The following is a 23,763-nucleotide window of genomic DNA, read 5'->3' on the forward strand; positions in this document are numbered from 1 at the left end:
ATAGAGGAGGAGTCTCAAGTTAGATCATGTTAGTAGCTTGGCAAATCGGTAAATAAGTGAAGTGTGTGTTGAGTACAGCCTAAGGCAGAGTTGATGAGAACTGTGGAGCATGGGAGGACTCTGGATCTGCTTGATGATATGTAAGATATTTTTGCTTTGTTAAAACTGTCAACCTGAGTTTTGAGTTAAGAGAGCAAGGTGTGTCCAATCTTTTGACATTATGAAATGGGTTTACCTGCAAAGTTCATGGTCAGGAACTACTTAATAGGACTACTAACAATTATGAAAAAAACCCTATACTGTTTAAAGTAAATTTGCATCTTTATGTTGAGCTGGGTTTGTAGCCATCTTGGGGCACATGCATACATGTGGAACCTTCCCCTTATTCATTTTCATTATTAACTTACACATAATTTTGTAAACTCACTTCCCAGCCCCAAGGATTATATTAGACTAGATGTCTAACTCTTGTGGGCACTTTTATTTGCCTGTTAAGTTTGAGGGGTTCTGAAATGTCACCTTTGCTGATTGAAGTAGACCCAGTAGGAGTCCTAAAAGCAAATAAAGTGTCACTCTTAGAAATGACATAATTTGCCTTCCTCTGGTGACATCATGAACAGGTCTATTGTTTTGTAAATATCAAGAAAAGTAACAGTGATATTCTGTATCAAGAACCATTTTGTACTACAATGTGCTTTAAGCTGTAACATGACCAAATCTCCTCATAATTAAGAAGCAAGGTCCTTGCAGAATGTATGGAGCCAGTATCTGACATGTATGTCTTTTGAAGAATTGAAGAATGCTTCCTGTTGTGGAGTAGGATACCTTGCCATGCATGTGTGTTGATTTTTCTTGTTCAAAGGCCTTTCATATAGTCCCGAAGCCTTCAAACTATAATTTAAAGCAAGACAGCCTCTGAGGATTTATGGAGTCATTTTCCCTTTGGCTAAAGCCCTAGATGGTCACAGACCACTAGATTTAAAAAGGCAGCCGAACTTGTCCAAAGACCAACATAAATTTTCACAGCCAGAGAAAATGGTGCCTGCTTATTAAATTAGTGAGAATATAGTATTTGGCAGCTACAAGTAAATGATGTTTTCCCCCTTCAGTTGGAAGGAAGACTATTAAAGTCGTGTGATGTTAGACTCACATTTGTCAGGTTTAGCTACATTAATTGAGAATAATTTGCATGTTTCATCATGTGCTTACCACAGGCTTCCATTTGGATTTGACTAGATAAATGGGTTCACCTTTGCCCCAGAGTCCCCTGTTATGAACACATTTAAAACAATTTTCCCCAACACCCAGAGACTCCATGCCTGGACATGGAAAAGAGGTGAGAGAGGAGGGTGGAAGGGATAAGTAAAGGAGGGAAGGGGTGGAGACAGACTTGTCTCAGAATCTTCCGCAATACTGCAAAGTTTGTCACAAGATTTTCCAAGTCTGGTGTTGGGCATGCACCTCAGGGTGCCTCCTTTCACAGTCTACTCGTCCCAGCAATTTTATAGAAATTGTTCATTTTGGTCCAATAAAAATAGATGGTTTTCTTTTAGTGATTCATTCTATGAAGCCATTTTCATTGACTTGAAGGATTTGGGAAGAAAATACGTTTATCCTTAGCTGATCCTGGTATTTTTCCATGCCTTATAGAAACTTTTCCAAGTCTTTGTTTTTTCCCTATGAAAACAAAATAAATTATAGATTGGAGACTCTCTAAAGCCGATTAACTGTAGATGCTTCTAGCTACTTTTTGAGAACCTGGTGCATAGCTTTTCTAATCATAACTGTGCATGAAGGGATACTCCAGAGTGGTGGGCAACTCCTCTCTCGCCAACTTCAGAGATACTCTTGTGAAATAATATGTTCGAAACAGGTTATATTTGGAGCTGTTTTTTCATTAGCTGACTATGTTGTGTTTCTGTGGAAATGGAAATTATTTCACCTAATCTCAATATTAGTATCCCATGGGCAGAAGCTCCAGGTTCAGAATGAAAGAGGAATATCATGCTTTGATTAGTGTTTAATTCCCTTTCTTGTGATGTGTAGTCAACATCTGTGATTTTCTTCAGTGTGATGCTTGGTACTTAATCTAGAGGTATACCTATGAATAACACTATAATTTTCTGTGTTTAATAAATTTGTGCATAGGCTATCACAGAAAATGAATACTTTCTTTAAACCCTGTGTGAGCTATGCAGTTCACATCTATCATTGGTTAAAAATTCTGTCAAACAGTATGCTGAACTAGGAATTATTTTCTAAGTTGAATGTTGTAGAATATTACTTTAATGTGTGTCACTTTTGTTTATGTTACATTTGTTTAACTCTGTGAAGCTGTGTTACTGTGCCTGTATAAAATACCTGATGGTCTAATAAAGAACTGAATGGCCAATAGTGAAGCAGGAGAAAGGATAGGTGGGACTGGCCGGTATAGAGAATATACAGAAGGAGAAATCTGGGAGGAGAAAAGGTCAAGAACTGAGAGAAGAAGGAAGAAGACATGAGGGGCCAGCCACCCAGCCACACAGGCACACAGGCACACAGCCACACAGGCACACAGCAAGCCACAGAGTAGGAAAAAGAGAAAGGTATATGGAATAGAAAAGGAAAAGCCCAGAGGCCAAAGATAGATGGGATAATTTAAAGTTAAGAAAAGCTGGGAATAAATAAGCCAAGCTAAGGCTGGAAAATTATAGTTAAAAATAAGCCTCCATGTGTGACTTATTTGGGAGCTAGGTGGCAGACCCCCCAAAAGAGCAAATCCAAACAACAACATTTGGCCATACCAGTGTGGTGCTAGAAAAAGAGAAACAACCAACAACAGTTGAATTTGTGTATTTTTAACTAGAACATAGGTAAATTCCTTTATTAAATGCATGCTGTGAAGCAGTCTTTAGAGTCTATATATTGTCCAGGAAACATTTTAAATTGGATCCTGAAGGCTGAATAGGTTATTGATCAGTAAAGATGATGATGAGGAAGGTGACAATAATCAATTATAATGATAACTACTATCAAAGGGGCACTTTCTATGGGTGACTCTACTAAGTCACATATCGTGTAACATAGCACCCCTTAATTTGGGCACAAAATAATGGGTTGCTGAAATGTGATTTCCTGGCTCCTGCTCCTGGCTTTATCATCTACTGGCTATGTGAACTGTCTTATTCCTTACCACTCCCCCTCCCATTTTAGAGAAATTGGTGTGAATACCTCCCAGTGGTTGCAGGGCTAATGGGAAGGGTAACACAGTCTGACAGAAGCCAATGTGAACAAAGACTCACTGTTAGCTACTACCATTCTCATTACTGAGTACATGAAGAAACAAAAGCCCAGAGATGCTAAGTAACTTTCTGACAAGTAGACAGTGATGTCACTGAAGATTTTCCCTGGTTCCTCTCACTCTGTGGTCTAGATTCCCAACCACTGAGAGGTCTAGGAAGGAGAACTGGTAGATACCAAGTCTTGGGGATGTTGATGGTGGAGGGAGGAAGGTGGCACCATGAAGAAGTGAACCTGTTTTCATGTGATGCTGAATTTGAGTTTGAACATCTTGGGAGGACCTTTCCTAGAGGTTATCTTTTGCATTTAAGTCTGAAACAAAACACCCTAGCATTTCCCTTTGATTTAAACTGTACTCTAATCTGGAGCAACATTTTCAAGGAGTAAATATGATCTAGACGTGCAAATGGTAGACTGGAGAGTTTTCTGAAGAGATCTGAGAGGGTGTTTACACTGGATGCCTTTTTATATGCCTCATTCCAGGCCTCAGAACCATGGATTCCTCTGTGCTCTCTTCTGTCTGGTCTGGATCTGTTTGATTCAAAGATTCTAACTCCACTGAAGTTTACTGAGGCTATAAATAGATATGTAAACCCAGCCAAGGTGATGGAATATTTCATAAGCATGGCAAGAATGCATTCTCCTGATTGGGAAATCAGTGAAGAAAGTCAAATTGCAAAGAGGGATTAGTTGGAAACTCTGAAAGTAGAAAAGTAGGCCATCCCATGGTTCATACAGGGTCAGCCTCATGGGGATCTGTGCAGTTGTTCAGGTTTCTGTGCCCACACGAGCTTCACACTTCTTGACTTAATCCTCTGCTGCTACCATCTTAAAATTCTTTAAGTATTTGAACATGGAGTCTACATATTTCTGATGCTCTTGTCCTTAGATGTTATGTCCTCAGCACCTGATTTATGGGCTTAATGATGCGTTACATGATCTGGCATGTAGCTGTCACGTGTTTCACAGCAAATTATCTCTATTGCTGGAACTGGTTTTGTTATTCAGCCAAGTGGCTCCCTTCTGTTTCATGACACTCAAAAATGGAACTGCAGCTAATACGTCCCACTCAATTCTCCTTTCATTTTTATCTCTAGGCCCATTGACACCCCACCCTGTTAGGTTCAGCTTGTCAGTTCACGATGATGCTGGGTGCACACTGTTAGTTCACTATGTGTATTTACAATCAGATCATTAGTTGTTGATTTAATGGATTATCTAAGTGAAAATTCATGTTTTCTGATTTGGGGGAAGAAGTACCCCCCTATGTTACATACATGTTGCAGAACAAATAAATACCCACTTTGAAATTTATTTGAGAATAGGATATTCTGGCAATCAGATTGGTTAATAGAAACAAGGCATTTCCATAAAATAGAGAAACGTGGCTCAAGCCCCGGCGGCCATGACCAATTTCATCTAGTCAGCAAAGAAAGACTTGGATGAGAGTTAAGAACCAGGGTCAACAGTCAGTCCTTTCTAGAAGTTTTCATTCTTGGTAATTTAAGGCATTGGAATCTGTTCACCTAGGACAGCTGCAACAGTGAGAGCTAAAGTATGGGAGCTGTTGAAGAAGGAAGGCTAAATGTTGTTAAATGCCCCACCTCGGGAGACATAAGTAACTAATAAAAACAGATCTTTGATCAACTTGAAGTATTTTTTAAAATGAATTTTGTGGCCAGCTTTGATTTTGGAGATTATACTGGTTATGTGAAATTTCAACTTAAATTTACAGAAAATAGTGGCAAACACTGGGATTAGGTCGTCATTGAAATACCAGAATTCTGTCTGTCTATGTCTTCCTTGTAATGCCCTTTATCCATCTGTATTTGTTTAGAATATGAATGTATATTCTGAAAACCAAAGGCCCATCAATCAAACCATTTCTCACCTGCTCTCTCCTAAGAGACTATCAAAGTAGTAAATTAAATGAAACCAACATTGTTTTAGTGCTTGGCCGTCATAAAATATTACTGGTTCCAGGTGAATGCCTGTTTACAAGGGACCTTTGAAGATTTAACAGGGATATTTAGTGAATGAAATACCATGCATGCAATGAAAACATTTATATCACAAACAAAATTAAAAGGCAAACCAGCAAAGAAACATAAATTCACAAATATAAAAAGAAATTTAATAAATGTTTTATATGCATGTTAATATGAAAAATGAAAAAGGATACAGGGTATGGACAGATATTCCACTGCAAAAAATAAAAATAGCTCATAATTATTTTTAATATCCCTAGTAATCAAACAATTTAACTTTAAAGAAGACATAATTTCATCTTCAAAATGAGTACTGATTGAAAAATGGTAACTCAATACCACTCAGTACTGGGACTCTGTAAAAACAGCCAGAATTTCCATGTGTCTAGGATGGGAAAGTAACTAAATTATCTATGGTATACTTAAATATATTACAAAATATTCAGTCATAAATTCTGTTCATTTTTTTTACAGATTATAATTAGAGAAGATTACTCATAAGAAAATTCTAATTGAGAATATCAAAAAAGATCATGACTTATGCAGCATGAAATATGTCATGTTATTAGGCACGTGTGTGTGTGTGTGTGTGTGTGTGTGTGTGTGTGTGTGTGTGTGCATCTAAGGTAAATGCAGGGGAGGCCACTCAAATGTCTTTATGAATCTTTTTTATTTTTGCTCTCTCTACAGCACTAAGTTGTATCTAAAACCCACAATTTAGAGGGAATCGAGAGACTGTGACCTCATATATTCTTGTCTCTATATTTTTCCTTTTTGCCTAGAAACTATAAAAGTCACAAGTTTCCAAGTTCAGATTTTGCCAAAGAGGCCTTTGGGTCTGACGATATTACCATGAGGACCAACTTTAGAACGTCATTGCTGCCAGTGATCACTGGAGCCTGGCTCTAGGGGTCCAGGCCTAATTTCAGAACTGTTCCTCTATTTGCCATAAATATAAACAGTGTATTCCAGCCTTTGATTTAGAACTGAATCATAGTTTCTATACCTGTAGAATGCATTTTAAAAGCTTCCAATTTACTACTACCTTTTGGAGCCCAACAGTGTAAGAGCAGAGACAAACCCCCCTCTGCAACTCCTCCTGTAAGGAGTGAGAAGCCACATGGGACTGGAAAGAGACAGGACCCCAGCCTGTTGTCCCCAGCCCCATAGCGGGGCCTCATTCCATGTGAGTGTGATGCTCCCACCATCCTATTTACAAATTTGACTTTTACATGGTCCCAAAGTCAACAGCCATCCCAGCAGGGCTAGCCACCTTGGCGCCAGTGAAAGGAATGGAGAGCAATTAGAAGTTAGAGGGGAGCTTGGCTCCACTCACTCACAAGGTGTTCAGCAGCTAAACCCACCTGCAATTCCATGTTACCTTTTAAAACATTGGCCTCAAAGACTTGTCACCCATCACAAGGAAGGCCTGAGTCCAAATGGAATGTGTAAGAGAAATGCCTCCTCCTCCCCCAGCCAGGCTCCTCCTGACCTTTTCGATCGCCCCCAGTTGCCCAGCTGTCGTGAAATGTGAGAGAAGGTAGAACGCCACTGGACCTGGACTTGTCATGGGGCCAGTCAGCCAGTACTTGGGCCAATTTGCTAAAATCTCCATGCTAAAGAGTCAGTTCCCTGACTGACCAATCTGATGAAACACTGGCTCATTTTCAGTCCCGACCATTTCCGTCTTTGGAATATGTTCACTGCCTTGGAATATAGGGCCACCTAAAGGACACAGGAAACTGCCCAAATCTGTGTGCTTGCATACTGGCCCAGGGACAGGTATGCCCACTGCATCTGCCTCAGGCCAACACTGACCTCTCTTAGCTAGAATGTTGCTTGTGGTGTGTAGGATATTCATACAGCTCAAGTATGTATGAAAGGCATCTCTTAGATGTGTTGGAGGATGTTGTAAGAATCCATTGTTTTTCTAGCACGCTGTCAAACCATTGTCTTTAGAAGGTTCTGGCTTTCCTATCATTCTCTGTAGAGGTTTATTATCTGAGAGCTGCTAGGTTGTCTTAAAAGCAGAGGTTTCTTTCTTTTCCCTTTTACAAAATCGGTTGCTGTATTTGTAGCCAAGTCTCATAAATTAAAATACTTGTCAAAATAAATGAATAGTATGTTTGTTATATTCATGACTTAAAATCACGTTTGATTGCTTACTCATTAATCTGAAAACTTAAGCAATACACTGAGTATTACAGTCATTAGGGAAATACAGCAGAGTCTCCAAACATCCAGATGTCATGGAGAACACTGCACAGTCATGCTTGTTTCTAAACTGGGCGTGTGGATGGACAAATTAGTTTTCCAATTTCAAAAGATTTGCCCTGGAAGAAAATCCAATCCATAGATGTAATCTATCAGGAAACAGAATTTGGATCATGGTATACTAAGTAGATTTTAGATGGAAAATTGTAAAATGTAATTTCATCTGGAACCTCAAGGATGGACAGAGGCTGTTCTGCCCACATGGTTGTGGGGGTGACCTTTCCTATTCCCAACTGAGTGGAGAGTCAGAACTGAGAGAACTGGTGTCTGCGTGAGAGAGAACAAAGCCAGACAGCCTTGTAGCTGAGGCCTTGTTCTCCCTCTGGGATACAGAGCAAACACTGATTGCTCCTCAGCTCGGGTAGCATTTTTCCCATGCAGGAAGCACTGTGGTAGGAGTTGGGAGTATGATGTCTGGTTATGCTTCTTTCCATTCTCTCATGTGTAAAGGGCCAGCTGTGCTTCTCAGTGTATTTCATGAATATTAAATGTCTGACTATGGAGAGCCGTCCTAGCCCAGGAGGCACCAAAGGTTACAAAGGCAGGAGCCATGATGTCATCAGCAGAATAGCATCTTCTAGTGTGCCTTTGGCTCTGGTCTGACCTTTTCTGCCCACATTCCAAGTTTGGTTTTCGTTGTTTCTGTGTGCTAACTTGTATTCTCCTAATAGACTTTGCTTCTGTTTTAAAAATTGCAACTATTCATTAAGTTTATTTTAGTGCTGTGATTCATGATTTCAAGCTGGTAATCTATGTTTAGATAGAAGCAGGTAAATTAAGATCCACATGCTGTGTGACAGGTGGGGATAGAGGTATGGACACAGTGTCACAGGGATACCAGGGAGTCTGTAGAAGGCTGCCAGTGGGAAATTCTGAACTGTAACCATACTCAGGTCTGATGGTGGGAAGACCACTTCTGCAATAGTGATAGTATTGTGTCTGAATGTTAGAAGCTAGGATGGAAAGCTGCCAGCCAACAAGGCCCTTCTGCAGGTTAGAGTGTCAGGTCTAAAGCAGTACCCCATTTGACTGTAGTGAACCAGTCCCTACACACAGAACTCAGCCTTGAAATTCCACCTTCTCCTCGAGGGATGAGCTCCACCTTGGCAAAGAGCTTTCCAAGGGGTATGCTTCTGAGACAGTGTTTAGTTTAAGTATTGGATTAGCTGGGTAATATAATTGTAGGATACTATAGAAAAGAAAAAACAAGGCAGCTGAACATACTGAGGCTGAGTGTTAGTTACATTGTAAATGTATGTGACACCTAATTTATAAGATGCTTTTACATGTACTATTTTATCTTCCAATGTTTGATAGAGTTGTTTATTTAGTATAGCCTTTTTCAAATGTGGGTAATGTGTGTGCTAGTTAGAAATAATGAAGAAAGTGCCATGTGACTGTATATGTGTGTGACTCTATGTGTGTGTGTGTGTGTGTGTGTGTGTGTGTGTGTGTGTGTCTGCCTTTCCAATGCGGCATCATATTTCATGTCTTCATTTCTAATAATTCCCTCTTTCTGGAGACCTTCAAAGCCCTTGAGATTGGACAAAATTGAGGCACTCCACAGTGCTCCACTGGGTAAATGGCAAGTAATGCCACCCAGTGCACTGGGATCACCTTTGCGAGTTCTCCAGCCTTTTAAACCCAAGTACTTTATCTTCAATTTTCTTGTAAGTCTGGTATTATTAACGTATTCAATTCTGAAGCAGAAGAAATGTTATTACTATGTAAGCAAATACATTGAGTTTTAAATTTTCTGACATTTGCATTGTCCTGGTGATGCTCAGTTTGAGTCTTGGCTCTGCATCCACACACTCTTTCCATAGCTTTGCCCCCAGCTCCACGTAGATTAAGATTTCATGGCTGCCACTTGACCTCCCTGGGAGCCAGGCTTCCGCTGTGTAGACATGGGTTGTAAATATTGTTTAATAAATGGTGATCTGTTTTCAGCAAGGAAGTTGAAAAAATGCAGTGAAAACAAATTGAAGATTTTCTCAAACTTGTCAAGTGGTTACATACCACTTTAAAATTTTACTTCAAGTCATTCAGAGGAACAATATGATTCAGTTTAATGTGTTTAACATATACCTCACTTCTTAGCAGCTTGCTACATAATTAAAGGAGGTAAATGTATTTGGGGTTGAAATATGGATGGCTTTTCAATAGGCATATTTTTTGTTGTTATGGGACAATTTAAGCAGAAACCTCTTTAAAATGTGATAAGGATGAATAGAGTTCTTAGCACAGCTGAAGAAATCCTGTTACTTTCTTTTGCTTGAAGCTTAAAGCTACAAAGTTTCTAAAGGCCCCAATTATGAATTTTCAGTCTGAGGGGGAGAATGGAAATAGGTTTATCTCATTTACTGAATGCAGATTGACACTCCTGAGAATGAAGCCATTGAGTACTTCTGGGGACACTAAGTCCCATGCTAGTGACCGGTAACGATGCTAATGGAGACCTGCTCATTTTTCCGATGGAATGTAATGCTTTTAGATGTCAGGAAGAAGAACCTATTTTATAGCTTTGTTTACAGTGGCATCAAATCAGCTCTTGTAGGCAGTTGTCGCTTAGTTCTGAGAAGAAGCCTGGATTCCAGTGAGATGCCACCTGTCTTCAGGTGCCACTCACAGGCCATACTGTGCTTCCTCCACTGTGTAATTTCACAGTCTGGCCTAGACTTAATTGCATGTATTAAGACTTTAGATGAATGATTCCAACCTTGTGTTGTCAGATCCTCTTCTTTGTCCTGTGATTTTACTCAACAGTCATGGGCAACATGGAATATGCGGAAAACAGTAAAAATGGCAATTTGTTAAGTTCAACAGTTTAACCCAAAGAACTCAATATGGGAAATAAGCCTTTCTTCATATTAGTTCATTAGTTCATTTAACATGTAATTAAAATAGAATCACACAATTCTCGGCACAGTTACTAATAAAAAATGCCTTTATAAGTACAGTTTATTATGCTCTGTGAGCATTTGGTTGGTTCCTTTTTATTCTCTACACAGGCTAAGGATAATAACATCAGATTATAAAAATGCAGGCTATAAAAGTGACAGAATGCTACAGGTTGACAAGAAAATAAACCACACAATGAATATTGAGGGACTCCGCAGTGAATGCACTAGGTGGCACTTATTGTTAAAATATTTACTCATCAGCTTAGAAGCTGCAGACCCTGGCAAAGCACTTGGAGTTGCAGCCCCATGGAAGCGGCGGTGGCACAAACCACACAGGCCTGGCTGGAGGAGCGGGCCTGCACCTCTAAGGGTCGTGTGTTCTTGTGTGATGAAAAGTAAACATAAAAAGAAGACCCCAAATTGCCCATTTGATGTGTTTGATCTTGGTAGTGCCTGTGTTCCTCTGTCAGCTCTGTGATGAAGAGATTAAAGAGAAACAACAAAGCGAATACAGGATATGGATAAACAAGTCAAGTGGGACTCAGTCTGCAGGCCAGGGAATGATCTCTGTGTTAGGACAGAAAATTACATGTAACCACCATTGTGCCTCAGATGCCATGCTAAGCGTTAGCTACACTGGGAATATTGTCAAGGCGTTAGCATTGTCTCCTCACTCAGAAACACACACACCTTACTGGTTGATGGGGAATCCACATCCAACTAGTTGTCATAGACTTTTGGTTCAAATATAAAAGAGATCTGAGCCCAAGAGAAGATAGTGCCGGAGTGAAATTGCACACATGGCCCTTTTGAATCAGATCTGTTATTAAAGGGTGTGTTATAAGTTGTACAAAGTTATTTTACATTCATTTGAGTCTTTATGTTTACAATTGTTGACTTTTCCATTTCCTTAATCTTTACAAAGTACAGAGTAAGTAGATGGAAATGCTCTCTACACTAAGGTCTCATTGTTTTCTCGGAGACTCAAATATTCATTTTAGAAGTATCTGGGAAGCAGACACTGTACTTCCCAAAACTAATCCCTAATCTTTAAATTTAGAACAACACTCAGCATTGGCAGTTGAAATCAAGCCTAAGAATAAGAGTTTACATGTACCATAGCAAGGTTTTCATTTTCTTGTGTTCTCTCAACCTTTATTTAAGATATACTATGCTCTTGAGAAGTAATCTACTCCTGGCTCCTTAAACAGTGGTACAGAAACAATACAACCAGCCAACTACAGCTTCCGAAGCTGTGTCTTGTGATTCTATGTGACATCCTGTATCTAAATGTGAGAGGTCACAAGAATGACAGCAGTAGAAGGATTTTCAACATAGTGACCAAAAATTAAAATCAAGCACACGGAATCCAGGCTGTTTCTTGCTGTACCTCTGTGTTGTATCCTGTGATGTCACTGTAGCCTTTGTTCTGAACACACCATGTGCAACACATGACCTCCAAAGTGGTGTACAGAACACAAGCAAAAGCTGCCTGAAAGCACCTTGATCACATTCCGGGCATTTATGCCCTATAGATGGGATTGCTTTTACTGTATATACAAAGTTTTCTGCTTTTCTAAAACCACAATGATTTAGTTGTGGAGAAAAAGCAGATTAGCTATTTTCTTATTATCATCCAACAGCATTAAGTATCAGATCAAGCTTTCAGTCAAACCTGAAAAATATTAAAGACACTCTTCATTGAACAATGTCAAACATTCAGCTAAGGTTTAAGTTCTTTACGTAAAAAATAAACAAGTTATATCTCATTAGCAAGCCGAATTGCTTCATCCTTAATAAAGGATAAAAGTATATTTATTTCAAAGAATTATATTAAAATAAATTCCTGTAGCATCACCAGTTAATGCTTGATTTGTATACCTATGTGTCTGCACAGAAAGCTTCCCATGCAGAAGGGGGTGCCTGTGAAAAAAGATTGGGAAGCCTGAAGTGAACAGCATTTTGATGAAAATCGGTCCATGATTTTGTAGAACAAAGCTGGTCCTGTGTTTTGAGATGATGGCATGCTATTTCAGCCTGTGTCTCTGCTTGGCCAGATTCGTTCACATTTGTTCTTAGACTGCTTCGGGTATATGCTGCATGCCTCCACACTGAATGGTATCTTGGAGCACAGTTCTCCAGGGAGTACCTAGGACCAAGCTATTAATGCTGCCTGCCTCACTTTCCACCCTGCACACACACACACACACACACACACACACACACACACACACACACATATATGGAGTATGTATGTATATATGTATGTATGTATGCATGACAAGAAATAAGAAAATACACATATATTTGTTTAAACTATGTTTAAGGGACAGCAAAGTGGGTTTGTGCACAAAAGGTAAAGGACTGCCTTGCAAACCTACTAGTCTGAATTCAGTCCATGGAACCTATGTGAAAGATGAAAGGAGAGATTTGATTCCACAAAGCTGTCCTTTGATCTCCACAAAAGCCACATAGAACATATGCACACATGTGCTCCCCCCCACATTGTTTAAGAAATTTAAAATATTTTCAAATTTTGATTTTGGATATATCAATTTAAAATTGATATGTTAGATTTCAGCATATATTTTACCTTATCATTCACTTCTTTTTATTCAGCAAACACATATTTATTGCTCTAACTCAAGGAGGTCAGAGTATCCAAAACAGAAAAAAAGCACTGTCCTCTTGAAGTTTCAATTCTGATAAAGTGAGGATAGACAGTTAAGAAGTGAGAAAGATGAGAAAAGATAAGTCACTGAGGATGTGCTAAAAACTCTAAGGAAGTAATAAACGGTGGACCACAGGGAGTAGTGGGATGCTGAAATGTAGTGTGCCAGCAAAAGCCTGGCGTTTGAGTAGTGATGTGGTGACTTCACAGTGAGGTTCACAAGATGCAGTGGGTAACTTTCTCAGGAAGACAGCTTAGAACAGCCACTGAGACAGGTACAAAGATACTAGTCTAGCTGGCCAGAGTCCTGGGGATAAAAGAAAGTAACTCAAACGTGGTCAGAAGTGTAACAGACCCTACAACCTCAGAGGCCATAGAAAGAGTGTGGAATTTCATCTATGTGAGAGAAGAGGGTATTACACGCACCTGAACATGAACATAGGACAGGCATGATCTCAGATTTTTTTCAAGATTGTCATTAATGCTGAGTTGAGTATTCGGTCCACTGAAGGGACGATGTCTAGGTAGAAACAGACCAGCAATAAGGCTGCTGTATAAGCCACCTTGGAACTAGATCCAAATTGGTGGCACCAAGGGTGGTAAGAACTCGTCAAAACCTGGTGACATTTTCAGATGTGTTGAAAAATTGAGCATGTGTGGCTGTAGGAGAGGAATAAAGGTGAAGAATTACTACACAGCTTTGGCATGACCAATTGCCTTTAATTTCGATATAAAGGAGCATAGAAAGAATTTTGAAAGATTTGTTGTACAGTTTTAGAGATAATGCCCAGTTGTTCACATAGTCCTGAAGCTTGGTCAGAAAGTCTGATAAATGTAGAATTTATTTGCCTGTACTCATAACCAAGCATGAAACAGGTGAAGTCATAACCGACTTTAGACCCTTAGCGTTTTCAGAGATCAGGTAATAAAGAGGGATTGTGGAGGGACATGCAATTGAAGACTTAGAGAGTTGAAGGAGAAACCTAGGCAGTCTTGTGTTCTGGAAGGTACATGAGGAGAAGACACCAAGGATGACAAAGTGCTCAGTGGCATCCTAAACTCAAGGCGAGAGGTGGCATTAGCTTCTGCTACCAGGAGATGCTTTTGGCTTTGACAAGAGCAGATTCACTGAGCCAGAGCCTGTTCAGAGTCTCAAGGTTTGCCTTAGAGACAGTCAAGAAATGGCATTGTTCCTGTTTTCATGAATGGGTACTGAGAAAGCTTTTATTTTTGTTGGATAGACAAATTAGTAGCCTTTCTGTATACTGACCTTCCTAAGTGTATCTGGAAATTAGATGGCTAAATACAGAAATCTGTGAGGACAGAAGCTTAGGTTGTAATCAAGCCATGTGAACAGATCCCGTGGGTTTAGGGGAGTTTGGAAATGTCATGGCTACACTTGGTAGCATGAGAACAATGGCATCCCAGAAGGCGAACAGAAGGCATTCCAGCTGATCAACTGAGTAGAGGGAAGATATCAAGTCACATAGTTCCCATATGCACTTTACAGTTTGGGTTAGAGTAGCCTCTAAAGTACCAATGTGAAAATTTTCATGTCAAAATTTAAATATAATTCTTTCTTTCATGTCCTCCTTGCCTCTCTTGGAAGAGGTAACTCTGTATGTTTAAGGGGAGGATGCAGAAAGCCTCTCCTATGTAATAGATGCTTTGAAACCAGCCTATCTTTCGTCGAGAGAACAGCATGGTAGTTTGTGTTATTCACTGTACCTCTGTACCAAGGTCTCCCTGTAACTTTGCTACCTAGTAATGTAGATGTCTTGATGAATCAAGTCATTTAGTTAACAAGGACCTCCAGAGTGTGACTTAAATGACTCACCAGTTTAGAAGCAAGTGTGAGTCTGTGTACATGGTAGTGAGAGAGAGAGAGAGAGAGAGAGAGAGAGAGAGAGAGAGAGAGAGAGAGAGAGCGCAGCTGGTAGAAGCCCTTGTCAGTCAGTCCTACAGAGCTGGATCAGAGAGTCAGGGTATGAGTCCATTCTGTCCAGGAGTAGACTTTGTTTCATCAGGTGATCCCAGGCTCTGCTGTGAGAAAGTCTGTAAACCGTGAGACTGGGTGACAGAGTTCGGGATTAATTAACTGAAGAGATCATTTGATGTGTGAATCAACCAGGTCCCATAATCATCTACAAAACAGCCATGTAATGGTTTATCTTCAAATAATGGAATTCATGGTTTTGTTTTGTTTTTGTTTCCTAAGAACATAAGATCCCCATTCCCAAATTAGAACTATTCTATAATGCATCATCTCTTTCCATAGTTTTCATTTTGAGGAAGTGTTATAGTCTGTGCTAAAATTCTGGACTGAAAGCTGAAGAAAACGATTGATTCCGTCACCAGATGCCATTTGGACCATAACTGTGGGAAACAAAATCTCCAAACAGCAATGTTTTCCCATTAGATGTGTGGGTGTAATACTGTCACTGCACATTTTTGTAATGTTTGTGGATACAATGTATAGACAATAGTAAAGTTTTTATAGAATAAATATATCTAATGACTTAACTTATGAATTATCAAATTTAAGCTTTATATTTCTGACTGATGTTCTTTTTTTTTTCTGTCTCCAATATTTTAAAGTGCATAGATGAAACTGAGAGTTAAGGATGGAGGAAGGAAGAAAAATAAGATACCATTTCTATGTAAAACTGTTCAGTGTACCAATTCAATATTCTGCTGCTTAGTTGATGGGTATATCATAATGAACATTCAGAATATATGTGAATTCACAATATGCAAAGTTGAAATCATAATTATCATAATTATGGCATAGAAGTAATAAAGAAAATAATTCAACCACATTTTAAAATTGATTTTATTTTCTATGTAAAGATTGAAAGTGTAAAACCTTTCATTTTAGCCAGATGATTAGAAAGATCTAGTTTTGCTGATTATTTTTATAGTAGAATAATCTTTCATTATTAATCTGCTTAAGTCTTATCTCAAGTCAGTTCATCAATGCTAGCAATTAAAGATAGAAAATGCGTGTGCTCAATTTCAAGAATTAAAAATAATGCCTTGGGAGTAAGCATTACTTTTCTGTGGTGAATGGATTGTTGGGTTTTCCAATTAAAGAAGTCTCCATACTGGAAATGAGTAGTCAATTATGAAAATTATTTTTGAATAGCCAATTTACATATCCATAATTGTGTTCATTTCTTTTGAAAGACTACGTTGGAGTTTACAACATTTTGATTGGTTACCCCTGCATTTGTGTTATTAATACTATTGCCAACAAGATTCCCCAATGAATGGGCTTTGAGTGCCTTTCTGGATATGACTGAATCATAAGTAAACTTGCTTTTTAATGAATGAAAACTATCCAAAGAGTTACTAGCAGTTTTCAAAATTAGTTAGACTGTACTTCTTTGGATTGACAGTAGCATCCATGAACTGCCTCCTGAATTCACATTTGGTCTTTTCTACCTTAGCCATTGTGGAAGACTTGAAATTCCTCTATTGGAGTGCAGCCTCCAAACTCAAACTATAATCATACAGCAGGTCTGCCTTAAGTGTCCTACAGTGCCATAGCCTCATGTGATTAGTAAAAAAAATTTAATGTCACATTTTTCATGGAAAAATGACATTTCAGTTTTTTATATTAAAGATATGCAAATACATTAAATGAGTGTATTTAATGTCCATAAAATCCATTATGAAAAAAAAGGTATGAAAGTCATGTATAAAAATGAGACACATGTATATATGATGAACACATATTATTTGTAGCTATTAATATTCTTATGTTTACAAGTATGTGTGGATTTAGATTGTGTCTAGAAATACATGTCATGAGGCAATGCTATACCCCTTTGTGACCTGAATGTACACTTACTTCTGTAATGTATTCTTTGTTCATCTTTTGTATATTGAGCTTTCATTTTGCACCCTGGCAGTGAGTAACTTATTAGAAAAAGTTGCAAGTGAGGCTGTGTGTATAGTTCAGTGGTAGAACATTGCCTAGCATATGTGAAAGTGTAAGTTCAATCTTTCACAAGAGAGACACACACAGAGATTGATAGACAGACAGACTCACACGATGAGACAGAATGATGACGAGAGATGGTGAGAGGCAACCATTTCATTCCTTTAACAAGAGCTGGCCCAAACTGACTATTTCTGGACCAGACAAACCAGAGCAAATCCCTCATCATGTTCTGCTGTTGTGATGGCAGGGGTCATATTATTGAAGATTTAAGCATCTTAGCATAGTAAGACTTGAGTTTTTTTACGGTGACATTTGCTTTAAGACCAAGTAAAGATCACAATCAACTAGACACAGTGTCCCTGTGATAAGCATGTCCCACAAAGTAATTAGTGTTGTTGGACTCGTTTGCAGCTCATCGCTGTGTTTGATGAACAAGAGCCACTCCAGAAGATTGAGAGCCCCAGTGGAAACTCCGCGGATCGGCAGAGCCCAGATGCTTTCGAGACAGAAGTGGCTGCCCAACTGGCTGCGTTTAAACCGATCGGTGGGGGAATCGTAGTGACCCCGTCCGCTCTGAAGTTAGGTAGGTGGATTTTGCTGTTGACACCGTCCATTTGGTTGCAAATGGCATCAGCTTACTAACTTCCTTCTCTGTGAAGCTCATCATATTAATATTGTTCTCTATAAAAACATCTGGTTTCTCCTCTCTCTAAATTTATTTTTCTATGGCTCTCCACTGCTGCTGGAGCTCATGTAAGGAGATGCAGTTTTTGTCTTGAACTCAAAGTGACTCCCACTTGCATGCCCTTGAAGAATCACACGGAAGCAGACTGTAAGTGATGAAGTTTGCCTGTATCCTGGAAGCATCACTGTTTTTGTGAAGTTCATCCTTGGGAAAAGCTAAGGGTTACCAAGGAATCCACACTAGAAATAAGGTTCTCTTTCTCTCTTAGGCATCCTGTTTTTCTTCCTATATATATCTTAGACATTGAAGGAAACAGTTGGGAAGTTAGTTTTGGAATTTAAATTTGCCTGCTGGTTTATTCAAAAAATAACAGTTTACTTGGTGATTTTGCTCAGAATTCTTTTTCTTAATATTTGTTTTGAACGTATAGGAAGTGAAAATAAACATTCTTCTAAAGTTTCTGTCAAGTACTACTCCTAACATATCTGTTTTCCCTGATTCTTCTTAGAGATAAGTTTGGGTAAGTTTAATAGCATGTCATTTTTGACAGCCCACTAATGTGCTAGTGTTTGAAATCAGTATTATTTGGGTAGATCGTGAAGACAACATTATGAGACTGTTCCTTGTTCTGGGTAGAACTTAATTCGACCTAATTCTCAGGCAGAAGGACAGACACAGCCCCCACTTCTCTAAAAGGATCTGCTTTTTCTTGGAGAGTTTGTCTGGTAAGGATAGGCAGATAAAGACACTTGCTGCCAATCGCAGGGACCATAGGTCTATCCCTGGGACCCACAACATAGAAGGACAGAACCAACTATGTTAGCTGCCCGCTGACTTCCACAGGTATACCTAGGAATGCATGAAATAGTACACACACACACACACACACACACACACACACACACACACACACACACACACACGCGCGCGCGCGCGCGCGTGTGCGCGCGCGCTAAATGGAAATATTTAAATTGTAAAACTTATACATAGCTCTTTTTGCCCCTCATTTGAAATTCAATATTTACTATTGTCCACCATGGTGGTACATGTCTTTAATCGCAGGACTCAGATGTCTGTGAGATCAAGGCCACTCTGGTCTACATAGTGAGTTCCAAGACACCCAAAGCTACCTAGTGAGATACTGTCTCAAAATAAATAAACAAATGAACAAACAAACAAACAAACAAATAAATAAATAAATAAGTAGAATTACTGTTTGTTATATATATGAGCAAACCAAATAACCCTGTTTTGTCTCAGTTTTCTGGAAAGCATTTGTAGTACCCCTTTTAAAACAAACCAAAAGGGAATTGATGACCTACGGTCTTACATTTTCCTGCATATTTTGGACTCAGGCTAACAAAGCAGTCTGCTAGAACATAGATGGCAAAGGGCTGGTTGGCAGCTTCTCCTCTTCTGGAGCCAGGCTCGTGGCTTCAGCAACCTTGCAGCCCCATCGTTCATTTGCATAATGGATGCCTTTTTATCCATTATGCAAATGGTATGAGAGGAAAATTAGGCAATAAGGGAAGACGAAAGGAGAAAATTGCTCTTGCTTGTTTTAATATTCTATTTATAAGCAAGTGCTGTGAGCTTCAAAAGGCTGCGACTCGTGGTATCCCTGCCTCTGGAAACTTGTTTTCACCTTTCACTTACGAGCTTTTGCAGGGAGGAAAGTTTGTTTGTCGTCTGCTTTTTCATGGCTTCTTTTGTTGGACCATCTGATCAAAAGAGTGATGTTGAATCCAAGAAGAAGAACCAACTCAAATTCTCCTCTTTGCAAAATAGATTTTGTTTCTATTTTTAAAAGATTTATTATTTTATTTTTATTTCTGTACACATGTGTGTATGTGTGTATGTGTGCACACCCATGCACATGCATGTGTGTGGATTACATGGAGGGCTAGAACAGGATGGTCAATTTCTTAGAGCTGTAGGTACAAGCAGTTGTGGGTCACTGGACATGGATGTTGGAAACCAAACTGAGGTCCACTACAGGGCACTCTCTCAGTCACTGAACTATCTCTTCAACCCCTCTTCTTTGAGACTGATTTGGTGTCTATTCAGTAGGACTACTGTCAGACCCTGACATAAAGACACTACATCCAATGACTTCATCCCTCACTACTTTATTGGTCCTTACTCCTTTAATGTTAGCTTTCGTGTTTTAATATTCTCTTTTTCAAGAGATTAGGAGTTGGGGCAGAGAAGTTTAGTAGCTCATCCAAATCACATATTGATCAGGTGTCAAAGCCAGGATGTGAACCCCTGCTGGCTCAAGTGTTAGGAACCATTTCACTCTACAATTTCTGAGATACTGTTCATAGAAATACTGATAAAACTTTCTTGGAGTTTACTTTGTGAATGTAAACCAAATCCCAGAAAGGGCCAAACATCTAGGTCTACACATCCACTTCATTTAGTCAGGTAGATGAAGTGATCACAGGAGATAGCATTCATGTTGCTTGTTTCTGTAACAAAGCCACTAACAGGAGTACCAGACAATAGGTCACAGTGAATTTATACTTAGGAAGCTGAAGTCACAAAAATCATGAAGTGTGTTCTCTCCTTCCCTCTTTTCATTCAGGTCTGCACCCTAGATCTATTGGGTAGGACCACCCACATTCAGAGTGGGTCTTCCCTCCTCAGGTAAACGACTCAAAGGCACATCTAGACATGTGTCTTCTAGGCTATTCCAAATCTGGTCAAGGTGACAGTAAAGATCGACCATCATACGTAGCTTCTTAACTGGACCAAATTTTTTAGCAAGATGATTGTCTTTCCAATACTTGCTTTTGCTTACAGAAAACCTTGGGGTTTCATTCTGGTAGACAAGTTAAAGAAATGTATAATGCATTCAGTTCTGTATCTGCCCATTTTGCTTTGCTAATAGTGTTCTCACAACAGGGACTGGTCATGTCCTGCCTCAGGATGGAACTGGCTTGGCCATGGCTCTTCTGGGGTGTAACCTTGGTATGTTGTGAGGCACAACCCACGCTCCTGCTTATATCACCACAGGGAGGGGGTATCTGAAGAGGAATAGTTTTTCTCTTCCAGCAGTTCATTATAAAGGATGCTTAGACATGAAGAATGCCAACCACTGAGCCCTAGGCCTTCATGGCCTCTTGCCACGTAGCTTTGTTGCTGATCCCCTTTCAGGGTTGCTTAACCTGTCTACAGCCACCAAGAACTATCTGCCATTTAGTAATTTCCTTGAAATGTTAATGTCTTTCTGTTCAAATCTTGCTCACTTTTCCTCACTTTGTCTCTGTTTATCTGGTAAAATGTGCTACTTCTGTCTAACCTTAAATGCTATTTTTCTGTAAAGCTTTGTCTAAATCTTTTTTGTGTGTGTGTGTGGTTTTTTGAGACAGGGTTTCTCTGTGTAGCTTTGCGCCTTTCCTGGAACTCACTTGGTAGCCCAGGCTGGCCTCGAACTCACAGAGATCCGCCTGGCTCTGCCTCCCAAGTGCTGGGATTAAAGGCGTGCGCCACCACTGCCTGGCCTTTGTCTAAATCTTTAAGACAGTGTTATATACAGTGTTATAAGCAGATAACTTCCAATTATTCAACCAATGAAAATATTCCCCCAACCTAAAAAAGTTTGCAATTCCATGTCTTATAAACTAATTATATATGTATTTGTATGTTTATATTTAATTTGCAAGCAAAGTTTTAAACCAAGGGACAATAACATAATTCCAACTTCCAATTCCCCATTTATCTAAATTATTTCTACCACAAATTTTCTAATAGATTCTCTAATGTCTAAGTGACTGGCCTAGACTCAGTTCTAACAAATTATTATCATCTTTTATTATACATCCTAGAAATTGCTAACACAACAGTCTATTTAAGAGAAGAAATATGGTGGCTGAAACAACAGCTAGAATTGTAGAGAGCTATATTCATAGAATCCATTTGGACCTTGAAATTACCTTGTTCAAGAATTTTCCCCATTCCCTCTAGAGCCCTTTAGTACTTCTAATGATAGTTCAGTGATTTGATGAGTGTTTGATCCTAATTAATAATAACATTGTTGGTTGCTTACATTCTGGATGGGGTTGGATTCAGGATCAATCTCTGAACAAGTAGGATAGATATAACCAGCAGGTTAAATAGTAGATCATTTACTCCAAGTAGATCCTGTACTCACAAGAGTACAGGAGTTTGGTTAATAGACAGCAAGTGGAGTGCAGATGCTTCTTAGAAGTCTCATAGCAAGGATACTCACCTTTACTCTAAGGAATTATGCACTCTTGGAATAAATTTTATAAATATAGTCTTAGAATTAACAATTGTCTGAGTGATTGACACCATTTTACAAATGAACATGTGAAAACATCAATTCATTGTGTGCTCCGGTGTTGAATGACTAGTTGGTTAAAAACTGCAATTAGACTACTCCTTTGCTTCTCTAGCACCGTGCTCCCTCAATTGCGTGATATTTTTGATGAATTGTATATTTCAATTATCCATGCCCCTTTAATACTAGATGTGATAATAGTAACACTTCATATCCTTTTGGAATTGAGATAAAGTGTAAATTAATAAACAGATACTATGAATAATTGTAAATCAAAAGCTAATAAAGGAAACAAGACTAGAAAATTGAGGTGCCTCAAGTTTCTCTTAAATCCCATGAGTTGCTGGCTATTTGTTGTTGTTTTCTCACTTCACATTGGCAGTATGCATGCATGTACGTGTGATCTTACAGCAAACCAATATGCTAATGGAATCCCTGTGATACTTTTCTTCTTCAACGTGGATATCTCTGCACCTTCGCTGATACTTCAGGTCTCTACATATAAGGTCAGAGGGACAGATTTTACTTTGAAGTTTGGCTGAATAAGAGTCCTCTACCCTTCCCATGTCTATTCCTCATGTTGCCGGTTTGATCGATGGTACCTGATCCTCTATTCTCCAAAATGCATTATGTGGCTATCACCAAAAGTTGACATAATCCTTGTCACTTGAGAACAATTGAAATTGAACTGGTCCAAGTCCCTGAAGTTTTTGTTCCAGAGTTCCAGATGTGTGTCCTAAACCATGTAACTTATCTCTGCGAGGATTACATCTTCCCACACAAAAATAGACGAGGCTCCATTTGGATTGAAGATTCAGAATAAAGGGCACACAGATTGCTCTTTGTTATGTAACCATCACCCACAGCTTTCTCCTCTATAAACTAAGCTTTGGTTTTGCTTCCGTGGACTGTGATAGTCTCAGGAATATATCACTAATACCTAGCTGAGTTTGAATCCAGCTCTTTGCTCCTGTCAGTTTCCATCTTATGACCCCAATTAGGAGTTTTATTGTGTGTCTTTTGATAATTTTCTCAGTACTTGATTGAAATTTGCTATTTGGGGTTCAAGCTTACCTGAGAAGATATTCCTTTAGTTATAAGTATTTTAAGAATGCAATTTAAATAGTGTTTCAGGATTAAAAGGACTTTGGATTTGGCTGTTGCCACTCCTGTGATCTGTGTTACCTAGATGTAAAGCTCTCTGATTAAAGTTGAGAGTTGAAATGATAGTAGTTTTATTTTATCTGTATTAAACTTTGAAGATGATGTGCTGTCTGTTGCAAGTCAGCCTTATTTCTGAGACCTGAAAGGTGCCTTGAAGGCTTTATTGTTTCCATGTGTGTTGTGCTTTTTCAAAACAAAAATGGAAATTATGATTATATGCTTGCTATAATAGAATTATTTTCAAAACACTCATTTCTCTCCTCTTTGTTTTCTTTCAGTAGTTCTCAGAAAACATTGTGTAGCCCTGGATTATTGTTGGAAATCACTACCATTTTCTATCTGAGTTTGAATAATTCAGGACATAAAGGCAACATATGGGAACATTTTTCTCAGTTCTTAAGGAAACCAAATCCCTTTATGGCCCTGATCTCGGGAAAACACATGAAGAGGGAAGCTTATTCCTTTAATTAGGCTGTAGTGTGTAAGTAGCTGCAGTGCCCATAATGTGACTTTAAGTCTTGGCATCTGATCCTAGACAAACACA

General features: G+C 39.0%; 1 protein-coding gene across 1 annotated transcript in view; it reads left to right on the plus strand.

Moving 5' to 3' along the window:
* Positions 1-23,763, plus strand: part of Pard3b (par-3 family cell polarity regulator beta) — a 986,690-nt gene that overhangs the window by 350,269 nt on the left and 612,658 nt on the right. The window contains exon 3 of the mRNA XM_052749631.1: positions 17,476-17,647. Within this exon, the coding sequence (XP_052605591.1) occupies positions 17,476-17,647 (172 nt within the window). The remainder of the gene's footprint in view (positions 1-17,475; positions 17,648-23,763) is intronic.

Source organism: Peromyscus californicus, unplaced genomic scaffold, assembly GCF_007827085.1.
Source record: "Peromyscus californicus insignis strain IS unplaced genomic scaffold, ASM782708v3 Scaffold_21__1_contigs__length_65335640, whole genome shotgun sequence".
NCBI lineage: Eukaryota > Metazoa > Chordata > Mammalia > Rodentia > Cricetidae > Peromyscus > Peromyscus californicus.